Source organism: Myotis myotis, unplaced genomic scaffold, assembly GCF_014108235.1.
Source record: "Myotis myotis isolate mMyoMyo1 unplaced genomic scaffold, mMyoMyo1.p scaffold_m19_p_6, whole genome shotgun sequence".
In the NCBI taxonomy this organism is placed as follows: domain Eukaryota; kingdom Metazoa; phylum Chordata; class Mammalia; order Chiroptera; family Vespertilionidae; genus Myotis; species Myotis myotis.
This window is the reverse complement of record NW_023416368.1, coordinates 87172215-87188195: the sequence shown is the minus strand read 5'-3', so window position 1 is coordinate 87188195 and position 15981 is coordinate 87172215. Positions and strand designations below refer to the sequence as shown.

The 15981-nt window shown below is 56.3% G+C and overlaps 1 protein-coding gene across 1 annotated transcript; it reads left to right on the top strand.

Moving 5' to 3' along the window:
* The first annotated feature begins 259 nt into the window (after positions 1 to 259).
* Positions 260 to 13743, top strand: COPE (COPI coat complex subunit epsilon). Its single transcript, XM_036312735.1, has 10 exons — positions 260 to 432; positions 5694 to 5756; positions 5969 to 6069; positions 7765 to 7917; positions 8966 to 9019; positions 9489 to 9570; positions 10697 to 10852; positions 12238 to 12306; positions 13350 to 13424; positions 13523 to 13743. Exons 1-10 carry the CDS (start codon positions 307 to 309, stop codon positions 13568 to 13570), a joined length of 927 nt encoding a protein of 308 aa, XP_036168628.1. The 5' UTR covers positions 260 to 306; the 3' UTR covers positions 13571 to 13743.
* Positions 13744 to 15981: the final 2238 nt, after the last annotated feature.

Below are 15981 nucleotides of genomic sequence, written 5' to 3'. Positions count from 1 at the left end.
CCATTGATTGGTTCCGACTCCTGCGTGATTCCACCGTCTTAAATTCTCTCTGCCATTCCCAGTCTCGACCATATCCTTACCATGTTTTCTCCAATCCCGTTGGTTCGCAGGATTAACTCAAACTACAATTCCCGAAATGCCCTGAAAGACGCACTGCGTCACCCGTCCCTTTACTTTGGTTTAGGAATCTCTCATTGGCTCATCTTCAGGCCGGAACGAGTAAACTACATTTCCCGGCGTGCCCCGCGGTGACTCCCTGCTTCCTGTAGACGTGTCCCTGCGGAAGAGGAGTAACACCAGAGCGACATGGCGCCCCCGGCTCCGGGTTCGGCTTCCGGCGGCTCTGGAGAAGTGGACGAGCTGTTCGACGTGAAGAACGCCTTCTACATCGGCAGCTACCAGCAGTGCATCAACGAGGCGCAGCGGGTGAAGGTGCGGCCGCTTCGGGGCCGGGGACTGAGGTGGCGGCGTTCCTGCTGCCGCGGGTCGCGCTCTGTTTTTAAAAACTTCTGGCGGCGTTTACCCCCACGCACCTCTTCAGAGGCGGTGAGGAGTAATCCTCCCATGACAGGACCCGAAGCAATAGCAGTTTTTACTCTCAGAGCGCCCGCTCTGCGTCCTGGAGGGCGTTTGAGTTGGGGGTTTATGCTCTATAATAATAATGGCCGTAGTTTCGTTTGTTGGGCGCCCACACTGGCCGCCGTACCCTCAATCCCCGTGAAGTAGGGACTGCTTATCTCACAGGTGAGAATACCCGCTCTCAGAGAGGAATGACGTCCCCAGCGTCACCCTGCCCCACGAGCCCGGCTGTTTCTCCCCAGACTCCTCATTCATTCATTCATTCCTCTGAGCATCTGGGGGGGTCAGGCAGAGTGTTCGTGCTGAGCTCAAGAGAATGACAAAATAGACAAAACTGTCAGCTCTCTTTTGGGAAAGAGTAAACAAGTAAATGAGTACGCAAGTCAGGAGGTGGTGTGATGGAGGAGGAGGGAATGAGCTGGCAGTTTGAGCTGGAAAATGAACCTTCATGGCAGGACCTTTAACAGAGGGACATGGACCTTCTGTCACTTTGTAAGAGTCGGGAATATGGCAGGGTCTCTGCCTGCGTCCACAGCCCCGTGTTCCAAAGAGAGGAAACAAAGAAGCGAGTGAGCAGTACAGCGAGCCCTACGTGTGGGCAAGGGGAGAAAAAAGAACTCCCTCCAAACTGGGGAAGGGTGGCTTCTGAGTGTGGGAGTGGGCCAGTCAGGCCTGCCTTTCCCATTGTCCTTTGAACCTGAGACTGAACTTTGAGAAGCTCCTAACCCCGTAAGTTACTGCAGAGGTGCTGTGGCAGGTGTGAGCCCGGGGTCGTCAAGGCAGGCGCGGCCCGTGTGGCAGAGGTAGGGGGGAGGTGCCGAGGGGGAGGATGGAGAATGGTGTGGGCAGGGTGGGAGGCAGCAGGGTTTTGGATTTTATTCCAGACTGATTAGGATTTTATTCCAGACTGATTAGCATTTTATTCCAGACTGATTTGGTGCCATCAGAGCACCAGAGAAGGGAGTGGCAGCCATCTTCACAGAGGCAGCCAGATGACTGGGAGGAATTTGGACTCTGAAGTAGAGAAGGCTTGCTTTCCATGCCTCTCTTCTTCGGCCGTGAACCTGATGCCTCTGAGCATCTTCGGGAAGCTGTTAGGGTTTGTTGAGCTAACATTTGCACCATTGTGTTAATTTTCTGTGGCTTCCCCGACAACTTACAACAGAGTGCATAAAACAACACTACTTTATTCATCTCTCGCCGTTCGTTCGGTCAGAAGTCCAGTGTGGCGCTCACCATGCTACATTCAAGGTGTCGTCCAGGCTTTGTCTTTTCTGGAGGTTCTAGGGAACAGTCTGCTTTCAAATGCAGTCAGGTTGTGGGCTCTCCACCAGGGGTCACGCTTAGCTCCTAGAGCCGCGGTTCTCAACCTTCTGGCCCTTTAAATACACTTCCTCATGTTGTGACCCAACCATAACATTATTTTCGTTGCTACTTCATAACTGTAACATTGCTACTGTTATGAATCCTAATGTAAGTATCTGATATGCAGGATGGTCTTAGGCGACCCTGTGAAAGGGTCGTTCGACCGCCAAAGGGGTCGAGACCCACAGGTTGAGAACCGCTGTCCTAGAGGCTTTTCTCCAGCCTTCGACCTGCCTGCGTATGCTCCACCCCATCCCCAGTTCCCATCTTGGAACCTGAAGTTCAGAGACTTTGCCCTTCTGCTGCATTCCTTCTGCCCAGTCTCTGCTTTTAGGGCTTCTGTGATTAGACGGGCCCTCCCGGGTAACCAGCATACTCTTTCTATTTTAATCATGTCTGCGAAGTCCCTCTGGGCAACCTCATTTGCCCACCATCAGAACTGTATGTGCCTCCTTGCCAGGGTGGTCTAGGCTGTGAGAAGATTGAGATGGACCTGGGCTCAGAGTCCAGTTCTTCCATGTTGTCTCTGCAGCTAGGGCTGAGCTTCAGTTTCCCCTCCTGACACCTCTCAGTAGGGCCACTGTGAAATTCAGCATTGTACTCTCGTTCACCTTTTGGCTTCTGCCATGTGTCTGTGCTGCTTACATCATAGCAGTGTGTTATTTGAGTCTTCTCACATCATAATATGCAAACTTTACATCACTGCTGACGGAACCAGTGTGATCTGCTATACGTAGAGAGTGACTGAAAACAAAGGAAATCGTACCAGTGATCACTCTGGCTGGAGGCACACACAACCCAGCTTCTGAGCCACAGGCATTGCCAAGACATCTCTCTGAGGCATCCAGGGAATGGAAGCACTGTCCCTGCTGAGCCATCTAATGTCAATGAATTCTGGTCCATTGGAGCACCTAAGCCTCTTAGGCAGCCTGTGTTGCATTGAATGCTACCCCAGAAAGATACGTCCAACCCAGAACCTATTAATATGACTTATTTGGAAAAAGGGTTTTTTCGGATGTGATTCAATGAAGGATCTCTAGATGAGATCAGCTGGGATTTAGGAAGGCCCTAAATCGTGTAATTGGAGAGGAAGGCAGAAAGGTTTGAGGCAGACAGAGAAGATGGAGGCAGAGGTTGGGGTGATACAGCCGTAAACCAAGGAATGCCTGGAACCATCAGAAGCTGGACGAGGCAAGGAATAATTCTCCCCTAGAGCCTTTGGCGGGAGTGTGGCCCTGCTGACACCTTGATCTTGGACTTCTGGCCTCCAGAACTGTGAGAGAATACGTATCTGTTGTTTGAAGCCCCCAGTTTGTGGTAGTTTGGGACAGTGTCCCAGCAACCTCAGATGGGCAGGACCTGAGGTGGTTCCAGGTGGAACACAGGTATGTCCTAGCACTATGTCACCATCATGTCCCTGTTTGTTGGACATTTTTTAAGCGCCCACAAGATGGCAGGCACACCAAGGTATTGGGGACAAAACAGAAGAAAGCCTCAGGAACTGACATCTAGTGTGGTCAGGTGACTCTCATGGACAATAGGAGAGGGGATGCAACCCCCCCCCCCCCACCCATCACTCGCCTCCCCAGATAGTACCTCTTGCTCTCAGGCTTCACTGCACCTGTCCACTACTGGGGGCAGGTAGACCACCTGGTGTCAGACAGCATTGACAGGCTTGGGCCTTCTGGCTTTGCTGGTTTCTGAGTTCCCAGGGAATTCGCATGAGCTGTCAGAACTGGGGACCCACAGTCCCACAGAGCGCTCAACTCACCTGGTGCCCCTGGTCTGTACATCTGTCGTTTTTGTTGGTTTTTAGAGAGATAAGGGAGAGGGATAGAGAGAGAGAGACATCGATGAGAGAAACATCATCAGTCAGCTGCCTCTGGCACGCCCCCTAATAGGGATCTAGCCTGAAACTGGGGCATGTGCCCTGACCTGGAATCGAACTGGTGACCTCTTGGTTCATGGGCCTATGCTCAACCACTGAGCCACACCAGCCGGCTGTCCTTGTTCTTACGCCTCTCAGAAGCTCCTCTCTTCCCGACTGATTGAGAAGCTCCCAGTGTCCACGTGTGGCTTTTGGTAAGACCTTGGCGGTCGTGCAGAGTTGGCGATGGTGGTGCCCATTTTACAGATGGGCAGGTTAAGAGTTTCCTCTGGGACTCAAGAGTTCCCCTCAGGTTCCCCCATTGTGTCCTTTCTTCAAAGACACCAAGAGCCAGCATGTCTGTTGTTTTTTTAATTTAATTTTGTTTTGTTTTGTTATCCTCACAAGAGGATATATTTTTCCCCATTGCGTTTCAGAGAGAGTGGAAGGGAGAGGGAGAAGGGGAGAGAGAGACACACCAACTGGTTGCCTGTCGCACATGCCCTGATGGGGTGGGGTGTCGGGGGAGGTGGCATCTCAAAACCTAGGTGCGTGCCCTTGTCCGGGAATGGAATCCAAGACCCTTTGATGCATGGACCTTGCTCTAACTGTTTAGCCACACCAGCCGGAACAACATGTCTGTTTTTCTACTGAAAGTGGTGTGGGGCCCCATATGGGCTGTCCACACCAGTACCCACCTCTGAGGGTCATTTGAAAGTCATTTATTTAGCAGATGTGTTCCAAATCATGGTCAGACCCCCAGCCTGGTCTCCAAGGTCAGAGAAAGCCCCTGGGACCCTGCAGTGAAGTTGGCCTGAGTCAGGCTGGGACTAGGAGCCCGGCCTCTTGTTTGTGGTCTCCCTTGGCCTGAGTGGAGGACACTGTCGCTCACCAACCTCACCCCTCAGGCTGGGGAGAAGAAGGCATGGTGACGGGATCTGGTTGTCACCTGGGGGAGGGCAGTCCTGGTGTATCCAGACCCTGTGCTGTGGCAGCCATATAGGCCATCTCTCTGCGCTTGCTGGAGAGGCCACCCCCGGTGGCTGGGCCCTCTTCCCACCTCATTTTTCTCTCCCAGCCCCTAGGGTAGCCTATGCCAGTGCCCCCACACCCTCTGGACTGTGCTGCTCTGTGTCCACCTGTCCTAGGCATCACAGGGCCTCCAGGAAGTTGGCCGGCATCCTGGGGTCCAAAAGCTGTTCTCCTAAGAGAGGGTCCCTCGCCTGCCTCCAGCCTCCCGGGCCCCTCCGCAGTCCCACAGTGAATGCTGTATGAGGTCACCTCACGTCGGCTCCTGGGCTCTCGGTAGTGGTTAGGCCGAGGCGGTGCAGTGCGTGGGCCTCGTCACCCAGTGCAGGGAGGTCCCCGAGGTCTGCCTGGCCCAGGCTAGACACAGCTGTCATTGTGCTGGGGCAGCAGAGCTGGGCTCTCCCAGGAAGGTCTTTTGCGTGAGGCAAACCTTTGTCTCTTCTGTGTGTCATGTTTAAAGAGTGTTTTAAAACAAGAGCAGGACCGGAGCAACCTACGTGGAAATACCTGTCACAGAAAGTAAAGTCCTCGTCACACATCTCCACCTGGGTCCCATTGTTCTCCAGCATCGCCTGTCCCCTTGGCTTGTGGCTAGAGCCGTTGTGGCACTTTTGGTGCCCAGTTCCGTACCTGGATGAGTGGCTGACAATTGAGCCTCGTTCCGGGGTGATGTCAGGATGGGACAAGATCAGGGCCCACCATGCTGTGTGCCCTCAGGGGAGGCTGCTCTGCTGCTGCCCAGGGCACAGGAAGTGGAAAGCCAGAGCCTGGACTTCACCTTGTCGGCTCATGGCCTCTGAGGGCCTGTCAGGCACATGGCCCTGTGGGTCCTGACCTGCCTCTGTTTCCACAGCCATCGAGTCCGGAGAGAGATGTGGAAAGGGATGTCTTCCTGTACAGAGCGTACCTTGCACAGGTGAGCATGGGCTATGACTCTGACACCCCTGGGATGGGAGAGTAAGGGACAGTGCTAAGTGGGGGTTGGGCACCTGGCAGGATGAGGAGTCCCTGGGGGTGGTGGGTGTAAGTTCTAGGCATGGAGCTTCGTTAGGGTGATGCTGGAACCCTGAGAAGCTCTGTGTTCCAGGGAGGGCGGGTGGAGCTGACCGCGTGCTTGTCTCGCCCTAGAGGAAGTATGGCGTGGTCCTGGATGAGATCAAGCCTTCCTCCGCCCCTGAGCTCCAGGCTGTGCGCATGTTTGCGGAGTACCTGGCCAGCGACAGCCAGAGGTGAGGATTGGCGGGCGGGGGGCAGTCCTTCCTCCCTGCCCCCTCACCTTCCTGTGCTTCGGTTTCCCCTACCTGGGCAGTGATGGGTTGTCCTGGCACCCAGAAACTGAATGTGACTTCACTGGAAATGGGGTCTTTGTAGATGTAAGTAGTTAGGATCTTGAGATCGTCCTGGATATAGGATGGGCCCTAAGTCCAGTGACGGATGTTCTCATAAGAGACAGAGGAGAAGACAGGTGCAGAGATTGCGGTGAAGTGGACACACCAACAACTGCTGCGGCCGCCAGCACCAGGAGAGACCTGAAACTGACTCTGTTAGAGCCTCCAGAAGGAGCCAGCCCTGCCCACACCGTGATCTCAGACTTCTGGTCTCCAGACCTTTGAGAGAGTAAATTCCTGTTGTGGTTCCCCAGTTCTTGGTGCTTTGTGCCGACAGCCTCAGGATACAGAGACAAGCAGCCTCCTGGGGCCATCGTTTCTCCCACTCTGTACTTCACTAGCCAGGGCGATGAGCCCCGTGCTCATACGGAAGGGGAGGTAACCCTGGGGGCCTTCCAGGAGCGATGGCTGCTGCAAGCATTCCAGAAAAGAACCCACAAGAACACAGGGCATGGGGCGAGTGCTCCGGGAAACAGTGGCACCTGTGCAGCCATCCCTTCAGCACACACTGCTGCCCGTGCAGGCAGCCCAGAGCCCATGAGGCTAAGTATAGAATGTGAGGAACAGCGTCCCACGCTAACGTCACAGCCACAACAGCAGGCAGCATGTCCACACCCTGTGGGCCAGGAGCCAGGCAGGAAGCTTCCAGAGATGGCTTCCGGGGCTCCTCACACTAATCCCATGACCTTTGTACGTGATCCCACCATGCAGAACCGGAAACAGGCTCATGGGAAGGCCTTTGTCCTTCACCTCCTTGGTGTGGACAGCGACGGGCATGTCCCTACCTTCCAGAGGCCCTCAAACACATGCACTTGGCCAGTGGCCCCCCAGCACCTGTATGGCACATGCATTTGAAGAGACTGGACCCTAAATAGCAGTGGTGATGCAGGGTGGACCCACACTTCCTTTCTCTTGTCAACTGTAGCAGCCCACGACCCCCTTTAAAACACAGGGTCTTGGCTCCATTTTCCAGTTAAGCAGAACATGCCTCAGGCCCCCCTGGGGCTGTGGGGTGTTCAGCTGATCCTTGGTCCAGTCCTGGTTCCAGGTGGGCTGCCAGCCCCTGGCCCAGCACGGCGCCCACCTGTCAGAAGTGGTTTGCGAGCTGGGCCGGGACACAGGACTCCTCAGGAAGGCAGCAACATCACTGGTGTGAAATTCACTTGTGCAGCCACATGTCCCTGCACAGGCCCCCCTGACGCGTCAGCCTGTCCCTCCGTGTCAGGGGCACAGCGGCCTGGTAGCTCTGAGGGCCAGGGCACTCTAGGCCTGGACCATCATTCATGCTGCCTGGTGGGCACGGCCCCTCCTGCACCACATCTCCCCCTGAGGCCTGGCACACCCAGCCTGGGTTTCCTGTCTGTGTGAGGGTGAGAAGTGCCTCGTGGGAAGTTGGTGAGGCTGGCATGCAGGGTGCTATGCAGAGAGAGCTGGTACTGCTCTGTCCCTTCGCTGCTGTGCACCCTGGGTATGTCTGCTCTTGCAGCAGCCAGGCTGCTTCCTGCCGCCCTGGCCCTAAGCGCCTTGTCTTAACAGGGACACAATCGTTGCTGAGCTGGACCGAGAGATGAGCAGGAGTGTGGATGTGACCAACACCACCTTCCTGCTGATGGCTGCCTCCATCTACTTCCATGACCAGAACCCGGACGCTGCCCTGCGTGCCCTGCACCAGGGGGACAGCCTGGAGTGGTGAGTGGCCCCCGTCTCCGGACTGCTCAGAGCCTCTTTGTCTGTTGTCATGGGGATGGTGAGGTGGAGGCTGCTTTGAGAGATCTGCAGGGTCCAGGCCTCCCATTCAGGCTGCAGTTCCCATTCTTGGTCCCTTCTGCATGGCTGGGCCACTGCTGAAAACCCTGTTCTGACAGCAGAGCAGAAAGCACCTTTGTCTTTGCCTGTGGTTTCTGCATCCACATTCCCTTTGTGTTCTGGCCCTGGCCTTTCCACAAATTCCCTGGGCCCCCCAGCCCTCCCCTGAGACAGACCCTTGTTTAGGGCTGGGGCTCTGGAGCCCAGCGCACTGTGTGGTCAGCTCCGCCCCCACTCCAGGAGGGCATTCTGGACCTGCACTGTATCCAGGGTGCAGTGTCCAGAGCTCTGGCCCGAGGTTGCAGCTGCCCTCTCCCATGAGCTCTCTGGTGCCTGCCTTCCCGAAGTTAGTTGGTCACCACATTTGTCACATATCTGCTTACGTCCCAGCTCACTCCAGAAAGGGGTTTGCACCAGCTTAGAAACAGGTGTGGACCCTGTAAGTGTTTCTCAGGCTCCTATGAGGGCTGCTAGGTCACGTTCTGGTGGATAAACTTGAGAATGAGCAGCCACGTAAGTAGTGGACAGTCACAACTGTCTAGGGCCAAAAGGGAGGAATGGGTTCGGGAATTGTGACTGAATTTGGGAAGGGAGGTGTGCGCCATGGGTATGGTGTCCAGCCCAGACAGAGTGCCCGTGGGCCTGGAGTCTGTACCCTTGGGACCCCACAGAAGCTCCCAGCCCAAGCGTGGTGAGTGTGAGATGTGGGAGCCAGGGCCCTGGGGGGTGGAGCGGGGCTTGGCCCAGTGAGGAATGCCCAGTTCTAATCCAGCTCTGCTGGACTGGTGGCCAGCCTCAGTGTCCCCCTCTGCAAGGCAGGGCTGGTGGCCTGAGCACTCAGAAATGTACTGGGAGATGGCACCCACATGGAATGAGCCCTGATGAGAGTGGGTGGGGAGGGTGTCCACTGACCATCTGCCCTGTCGCACAGCATGGCCATGACGGTGCAGATCCTGCTGAAGCTGGACCGCGTGGACCTCGCCCGGTAAGCCCCTCTGTACCTGTCCCCACCTGGGGCTGCTGGGCTGGGGCCTGTGCATCAGGTTGTCTGAACAATGACAAGCCCACGTCAGGACCCCATGGTCCTCTGCCCTCAAGGGGGCACTCAGAATGGGGACGGTCCCAGAACCCACCTCGAGACCAGAACATGGCGGCATGATTGTTTCTCCAGTTATTTCATTCCAGCCCCTTGCATGACACACCATCCGTACCTGCCTTTCCCTGCAGGATTGCAGGGTGGCGATGTCCATGCCTGTTTTCCTCTGTGATGTAGGTGTTGGGTGGGTTTTTTGAGTGTAGTGGAGCTGGCATGTCTGAGCCAAAGGTGGGGGGGTGGCTGGGCCAGAGACCATGAGCCAGCATGTGTGTGCACCCCATGAGTAAGGAATAGGGGTGTGTTGGGGACCACCAGCCATATCACTTTGCTGCCTCCCACCTCTCTCCTCCACCCCCAGGAAGGAGCTAAAGAAGATGCAGGACCAAGATGAGGATGCCACCCTCACCCAGCTGGCCACTGCCTGGGTCAACCTAGCCGTGGTGAGCCCCTGGCCACGTAGAAGCATCGGAGTGCCCGGAGGTGGCCCCTGAATCCAGAGCTGCTGCTCCCATGGGGGGAGTACAGATATGGGGTTCCATGGGTACACTGGACTGATGCTTATTTGGGGCCAGGATCCCATTTCCTAGAGGAACCCCCGCTGCCCAGGCCACCCCTGGTATGTTTCCCACTTTACTGAGCCTCAATCTCAACCCCACTCCGGGCTTCTCGCAGACAAGTGGCTCGGCCAGAGTAAGAGTGAACAAACTGGGGGCTCAATCCAGACTTGGGGCACATCTGCCCACACGCCTCTCCGGGGATGTGCCCCCTCCTCCAAGATCTGATCCTGTGCCTGGAAGCTGCTCAGCTTGCTCTCTGGGCTCCTAGCACTGGGTGGTTGCCAGTGTCCCCCTGGCACCTTCCCTCGTGCCCAGCCCCCTCCTCACATGCCTGGGCACCCCATCCTCCGTCTCCTGGCAACAGCCCTTTTTCTGGTTTCTGGCACTTGGCTGCTGTTACCTGAGTTGCTCTTTTGTATGAGCCTTTAAAATGTGCTCCTCATCTGTGTCTACACTGCCCTCGGGGGTGAGGCCACCCCCAGGCAGGTTTCTAGCATGTGTTCGGTTTCGTCGGAGGAGCCCTCTGACAGCACTCTTTGGCAGCCTTGCCTGTTTTTAAAAGCACACCTTGGTCTCAGGTTCCCTTGCAAATGTGGCCCTGCACCTTTAGCAAGAGGACAGACCTCAGACCCTGGTGGGCAGGGGCAGCGCTGCTGGTTACAGAGAAGGGGCCACCCTTGACAAACCATGTGACCCAGTGGTGTCCACTTGACCTCGGCCTGGATGCCCATGGGCTAACTCTCCCTTTGGAAGCTTCAGCTTCAAGTCTGTAAACTGAGGGCTGGGGAAGCCAAGTGTGAGGTGGCTTCTTGCTGTTTTGGCCCCTTTGGCAGAGCCCAGGCTGTGTGGGTCTCTGCACAGGGTCAGTGTCCAAGGAATGACTGCCATGGGCTGGCCATGCCAGAACACCCATTGCAAAATGTTAGAATTGCTCTGCTCTGAGGGAGTGGGCTGGTGTAGGCCCAGGCAGCAGCCTGACAAAGCAGTGATGTCAGAACTGTCCCCACAGGGAGGTGAGAAGCTGCAGGACGCCTACTACATCTTCCAGGAGATGGCCGACAAGTGCTTGTCCACTCTGCTGCTGCTCAATGGGCAGGCGGCCTGCCACATGGCCCAGGGCCGCTGGGAGGCTGCGGAGGGTGTGCTGCAGGAGGCACTGGACAAGGTAGGGCGGGCCCAGCCCATACCCCTGGGCTCCTGGAGAGGAGGCAGGTGACATGGGTCACATGGGGATTTCATTGCTGAATCAACTAAAACTCATGATTGCAAACAAAAATCCTGATTCTAGCTTCTCTTGGAAACGGGAGGACCTTGTCAGCTGGGGTCTGAGTTGGCCTGAGCTGAGCGGACAGCCATGCCCCGGCCCTTCCTTGCTGTTACCTTGGCTGCCTGGTCTGGGGGCCTCAGTGTGATGCCTCATCTCGGTCTGTATTTGGAAGAGACACCCAACATTCACTCTGAGGGAGGGGAGAGTGGGCTGCAGACAGGAGGTGGTGCCTGGACCTTTTCAAGAAGAGGAACCAAGAATACTCCTCTGGGGTGGTCACAGGTCTCTTCTCGCCCCTGACACCTGAGATCTTGCACTATATTTTATAACCAGAAAAGATATCAAAGCTCCTTCCATTTTTAGGAAACATCTTTTTTATTTTTGTTGTTGTTAATGCTCATCTGAGGATATTTTTCCATTGACTCTTTTTTTTTTTTTTAGAGTGGAAGGGAGGGGAAGAGACGAGAGAGAGAGAGAGAGAGAGAGAGAGAGAGAGAGAGAGAGAGAGAGAAACAACTGAGAGACCTTCCCCCGTCGTCGATTGGTTGCCTCCCACACACACCCCGAGAAGCTGGGTCTCTGCAAAGAAGGGCAGCATGGGTGGAGCGGGCCTGCAGCGGCCATGCGTCCTGGGTGGTGCGTCTCTGCCCCAAGTGCCCCAGCAGGGCTCTCCCCCACATCCTTGCCTTATAGCCACCAGGCGCTCTGGCTGAGGTTCCTGGCGGAGGCATTGGCTAACCGGCTCCCAGAGTTCCCTGTGCCTCAGAGCCCAGCATGAGCCAGTGGGGTGATGTCACCCTCCTGGAGCTTCTGGTAATTTCCCAGCCACTTCCTGCCAAGACCTCCAGGGAGCAGGCGGGGCGGGCGGGGTCTGCCTGCTGTCTCAGACCCCATCCTCCAGCAGGAGGGACAGCTGGCTGTGGCAGCACTGAGGCTGCCTCTGGTCGGGCTTTGTTACTCTGAGGTTTGAGATTCTTGTAGTAAATGGTTCCCGGCAAGGGGGCACTGTTCTGGTTTGATCTGATGAGGCACCAGGTTCAAGAGGGAGAGCAGGTGGGAGGACCCTGAGGTCACCAGCTGGCAGACTGGCCAGAGCGGGGAGCACTCAGGGTCTTGGGGCCTTGAGCCTGTCCCACCTCTAAAGGTGTGGCCTTGTGCAGGTCACAGCCCCACCCCAGGACGGTGGGGGAGGGCCATCATCCTGCCCGAGATGGGGGTGAGCAGGTCGAGTTCGGGGCCTAGAGGTGCTGACCCTGCTTGCCCTGTGTCCCCGTGTTTTTTAGGATAGCGGCCACCCGGAGACGCTGGTTAACCTCATCGTCCTGTCTCAGCACCTGGGCAAGCCCCCTGAGGTAGGTGCCGTCCCCCAGCCAGGTACAGGAGGGTTGTCTGGCCCTCACGAAGCCAGCCTGGGGCAGGTGGGGGTTTTGGTGTGGCCTCAGCTCCAGAGGAAGTTCGGGGCCTCAAGGTCTGGACTTCAGGGTTGGCCTGGGGTTTGGGCAAAAAACTACTCCCCATGGGCAGGTACACTTGCCATTGGGGCCTGGGAGGTTGGAGTTGCAGCTGTTCTCCCAGGACCCCCACCCTGGCCAGGGCCACAAGTCACCTGGTCCCATGGGTCCTATGAACAAGTGGGCTGAGGCTCAGAGAGGGCAGCAGGGCTGGGACCCTGACCTGTGCTACCTCAGGGTGGGGGGTAGGCAACAGGTGGAGAAGGGGCTCAAGGGAGTGATCCCCACCTTGTCTGCGGGTCGGGCGGGAGGAGGCTGCTGGAGCACTGCTCATTGACTAGGTGGCTGGTGACTGGCCCAGCCGGCCAGGGCCCAGCCAGGGATCCGTGGTAGTCGCTTCCTGGCCCTTACGGAAGAGATCTTGGGCAGCCTCAGCTAGGGTGGTGCAGGACAGCTAGGCTGACCCTTCCAGGCACCGTAGAAACAGACCCAGACTCCTAGTCTCAGGGAGACAGACAGACAAATGCCCCAGCCCCATACAGTCAGGCCTGGCCTAGCGGGTGGGGCAAGGCTGCCAGCAAAGGTTCTGCTGGGGCCTATGTTTCAGTCCCCAGGCCTCGGGGTTCCTCAGACTCATCTTCCTTCCCAACTCCATTCCCCCTGACCTACCTCCACTCTTCCTGGCCCCCCACCCTCTGTCAGGGCTTCAGGTCCCTGTGTAGTCCACTCCCGTGAACACTGTGGTACACCCCCATTCATGTGCCAAGCCTGGACACTGTTCCAGGGTGGGGCAATGGAGGACATGTTGGGAGATCCGGGCTCCTGGCAGGGAGTGTGCTGAGGGGCCCTTACCCCCCCCCCCCCCCGCCCCCACGCCTGCCCTGCAGGCCAGAGCCACAGGGGGTCCCTGTGTTCAGTTAACCTCAGTCTCACCTTCCCCACAGGTGACAAACCGCTACCTGTCCCAGCTAAAGGATGCACACAGGTTCCACCCCTTTATCAAGGAGTACCAGGCCAAGGTGAGCCCCAGACCCCCCAGGCCCACAGGGAGGGCTTGGAACTCAGGTTTTGACTCACATGTGTTTCCTTTCTCTTTTGCCCCCATTTCGTGTTGAAGGAAAATGACTTTGACCGGCTAGTGCTGCAATATACTCCCAGCGCCTGAGGCCGGCCCCAGATGCAGTTTCCTCAGTGGGAAGGCGAGGCCCAGCCGTGCTGCCCTCCCCGCTGGGCACCCGCCTTCTACCATCCTCCCTCACTTGGGCTGGTCAGAGCAGAGGCTGGAAGCCCAACCCCCTTCTGTCAATAAACGTCTCCACTCCGGGCTCCCCACCTGAACCATGTTTGCGCTAGCCGTTTTGCGAGGGGCGTTTGGGAACCAAGGCTGGGACAGGAGGGGCCTGGCACGGGGTCCTGGAGACCAGGCTCTATGAACAGCAGCTGTAGGGACTCCTTTGCTCCTTAGAACAGCTGCCCCGTACTGCTGAGCTGAAGGCACAGCTGTGTCCCCCGAGCCCAGTTGGCATCCAGGGAAACAGGCACAGAGAGGCCACAGCCATCAAGAGGAGCAACAGGGTTCAAACCCAGGACCTCCAGGTGGTCGGTAGGTGGTGAGGGGGCTGGAAGTGCTCAAGCCTCAGCTTGGCTAAGCAAGGAAGGAGTGTATGGGGTCCTTGTGGAAGTAAACATCCGCCTCCCCAGGCCCCTGCTCCTTGGAGTCAGTCAAGTTTGAGACCTGCTGTGATTAGGGCCCTGGGTGCTGGAGCACAAGGGTGGAGAGAGAAAGGCATAATGTTTGCCCTTGGAGATAAGAGGAAGCAGGACAACAGGGAGGGGTGGGTAGGTGGGTTAGGAGGCCTCTGTCCACCCAAACAATAAGAAGTTGCTGCCTAGAGAGAGGAAGGGAGAGGCACAGAGAGATGGAAACATCGATGAGGGAGACATCCATCAGCTGCCTTCTGCGTACGCCCTACTGGGATCGGACCTGCAACCAGGGCATGTGCCCTGATGCGGAATCTAACCAGGAACCTCTTGGTTCATGGATTGATGCTCAACCACTGACCCACACCAGCCAGGCCAGAATATCATATTTTAAACTATATTTTTTAAAATAGATTTTTAGAGAGAGAGAAATAGAAACATCCATGAGAGAAAAACATCAACACCTATTGGCTGCCTTCTGCGTTCCTCCCTGCTGGGGATTGAGCCCACAACCCAGGCATGTGCCCTGACCGGAATCGAACCCTGTGACCTCCTGGTGCATGGGATGCCGCTCAACCACTGAGCCACACTGGCCGAGCACTTACAGAATATCTTAAATGAAGCTTGCTTTGATTATTCTGTAATATTAGGGCTCATGTTTTGGCTTTTCTTTTACATTTTAAAATGCTATGACATTGATGTGTTGCTAAAGGTATCAGTTTGGAAATATTATAGTCTTTCCCTATTTTATAAAAACCAGCAAAAGTGTAAACTACAAAAGAAGTGATTCAGAAAAGTCTTTTAATAAAAGTTTAAAGTCTTCAAAAAAAAAAGAAGAAGAAGTTGCTGCCAGGCCAGGTTCTGGGGGACAAGCATCTTAGGTAGTAGGAATAGTCCATACAAAGGCCCTGAGGCCATACTGGGGTCCATGAGCTGGACAGGGTTTCTTGGCCTTTGTCCCTGGACCAATCTCTGGTTCCTTCCCAGGAAGAAGATAAGATACTTGAGTTCCCAGTGTCTGGCCTCATCTGCCGTAGGTAGCTACCCAAACTCAGTCCCTGGTTGCCAGGACAGGACACAGAACAAGGGACCCCCTTCAGTAGAGCTGGCCCCTAGCCTTTCCCTGACTGTGGAGCTTAGCCGGGGAGAGGTGCAGAGAAGGCCTCCCCAGGCAGGGGCATCAGTGGGGAGAGAGGAGGCCTGCCCTCTCAGTTGGGGCAGGAAAGCAGCACCAGCCATGGGACTTCAGCAGCCCCTTACCAGGCCCTGGTGCCTGGGAGCCCTGGTTTCCAACTGCCAGCACCAAGAGCTACTTTCCATTCCTGCCCTGCACCCACCTGTTGGTAGCCTTCTATCTGGGCCCTGCCAGAATGAAACTAGAGGCTGGGCTGGGCTGCTGGGCAGGCCCTCTCCCATTACTGATGGACACCAGATAGTGCTGGGTGGTTGGGAAGACCCAGGGCTGCTCCACAAGCTGAGCTGGACCTATGGGGGCATATCCAGCCAGCCCAGGACCTCTGAGCCTCTGCCTGCCAGGTTGGCTGTGGAATTAGTCATCCAATGGGATGGGTGGAACTCCCCTCCCCCCCTCTCCCCTGTCCACGTGCACATTCAAAAATAGTAGGAGGTACAGCAGGACAGATGGTGACAAGTGCTAAGAAGAAGACTTGGGGTGGGGGGGGGTCAGGGAGGTACACTGAGCAAGTGACATTTGTAGGTGAACCCTGAAGTTAGAGGAGGAGGTACCCTGCCATTACCTAGGGGAACAATATTCTGGGCAGAGGGAACAGCCAGTGCAAAGGCCCTGAGGCAGAAGTGTGCCTGAGGTATTAGAGGACCAGGGAGGAGCCCGGTGTGGCTGTAATGGAGGGAGCA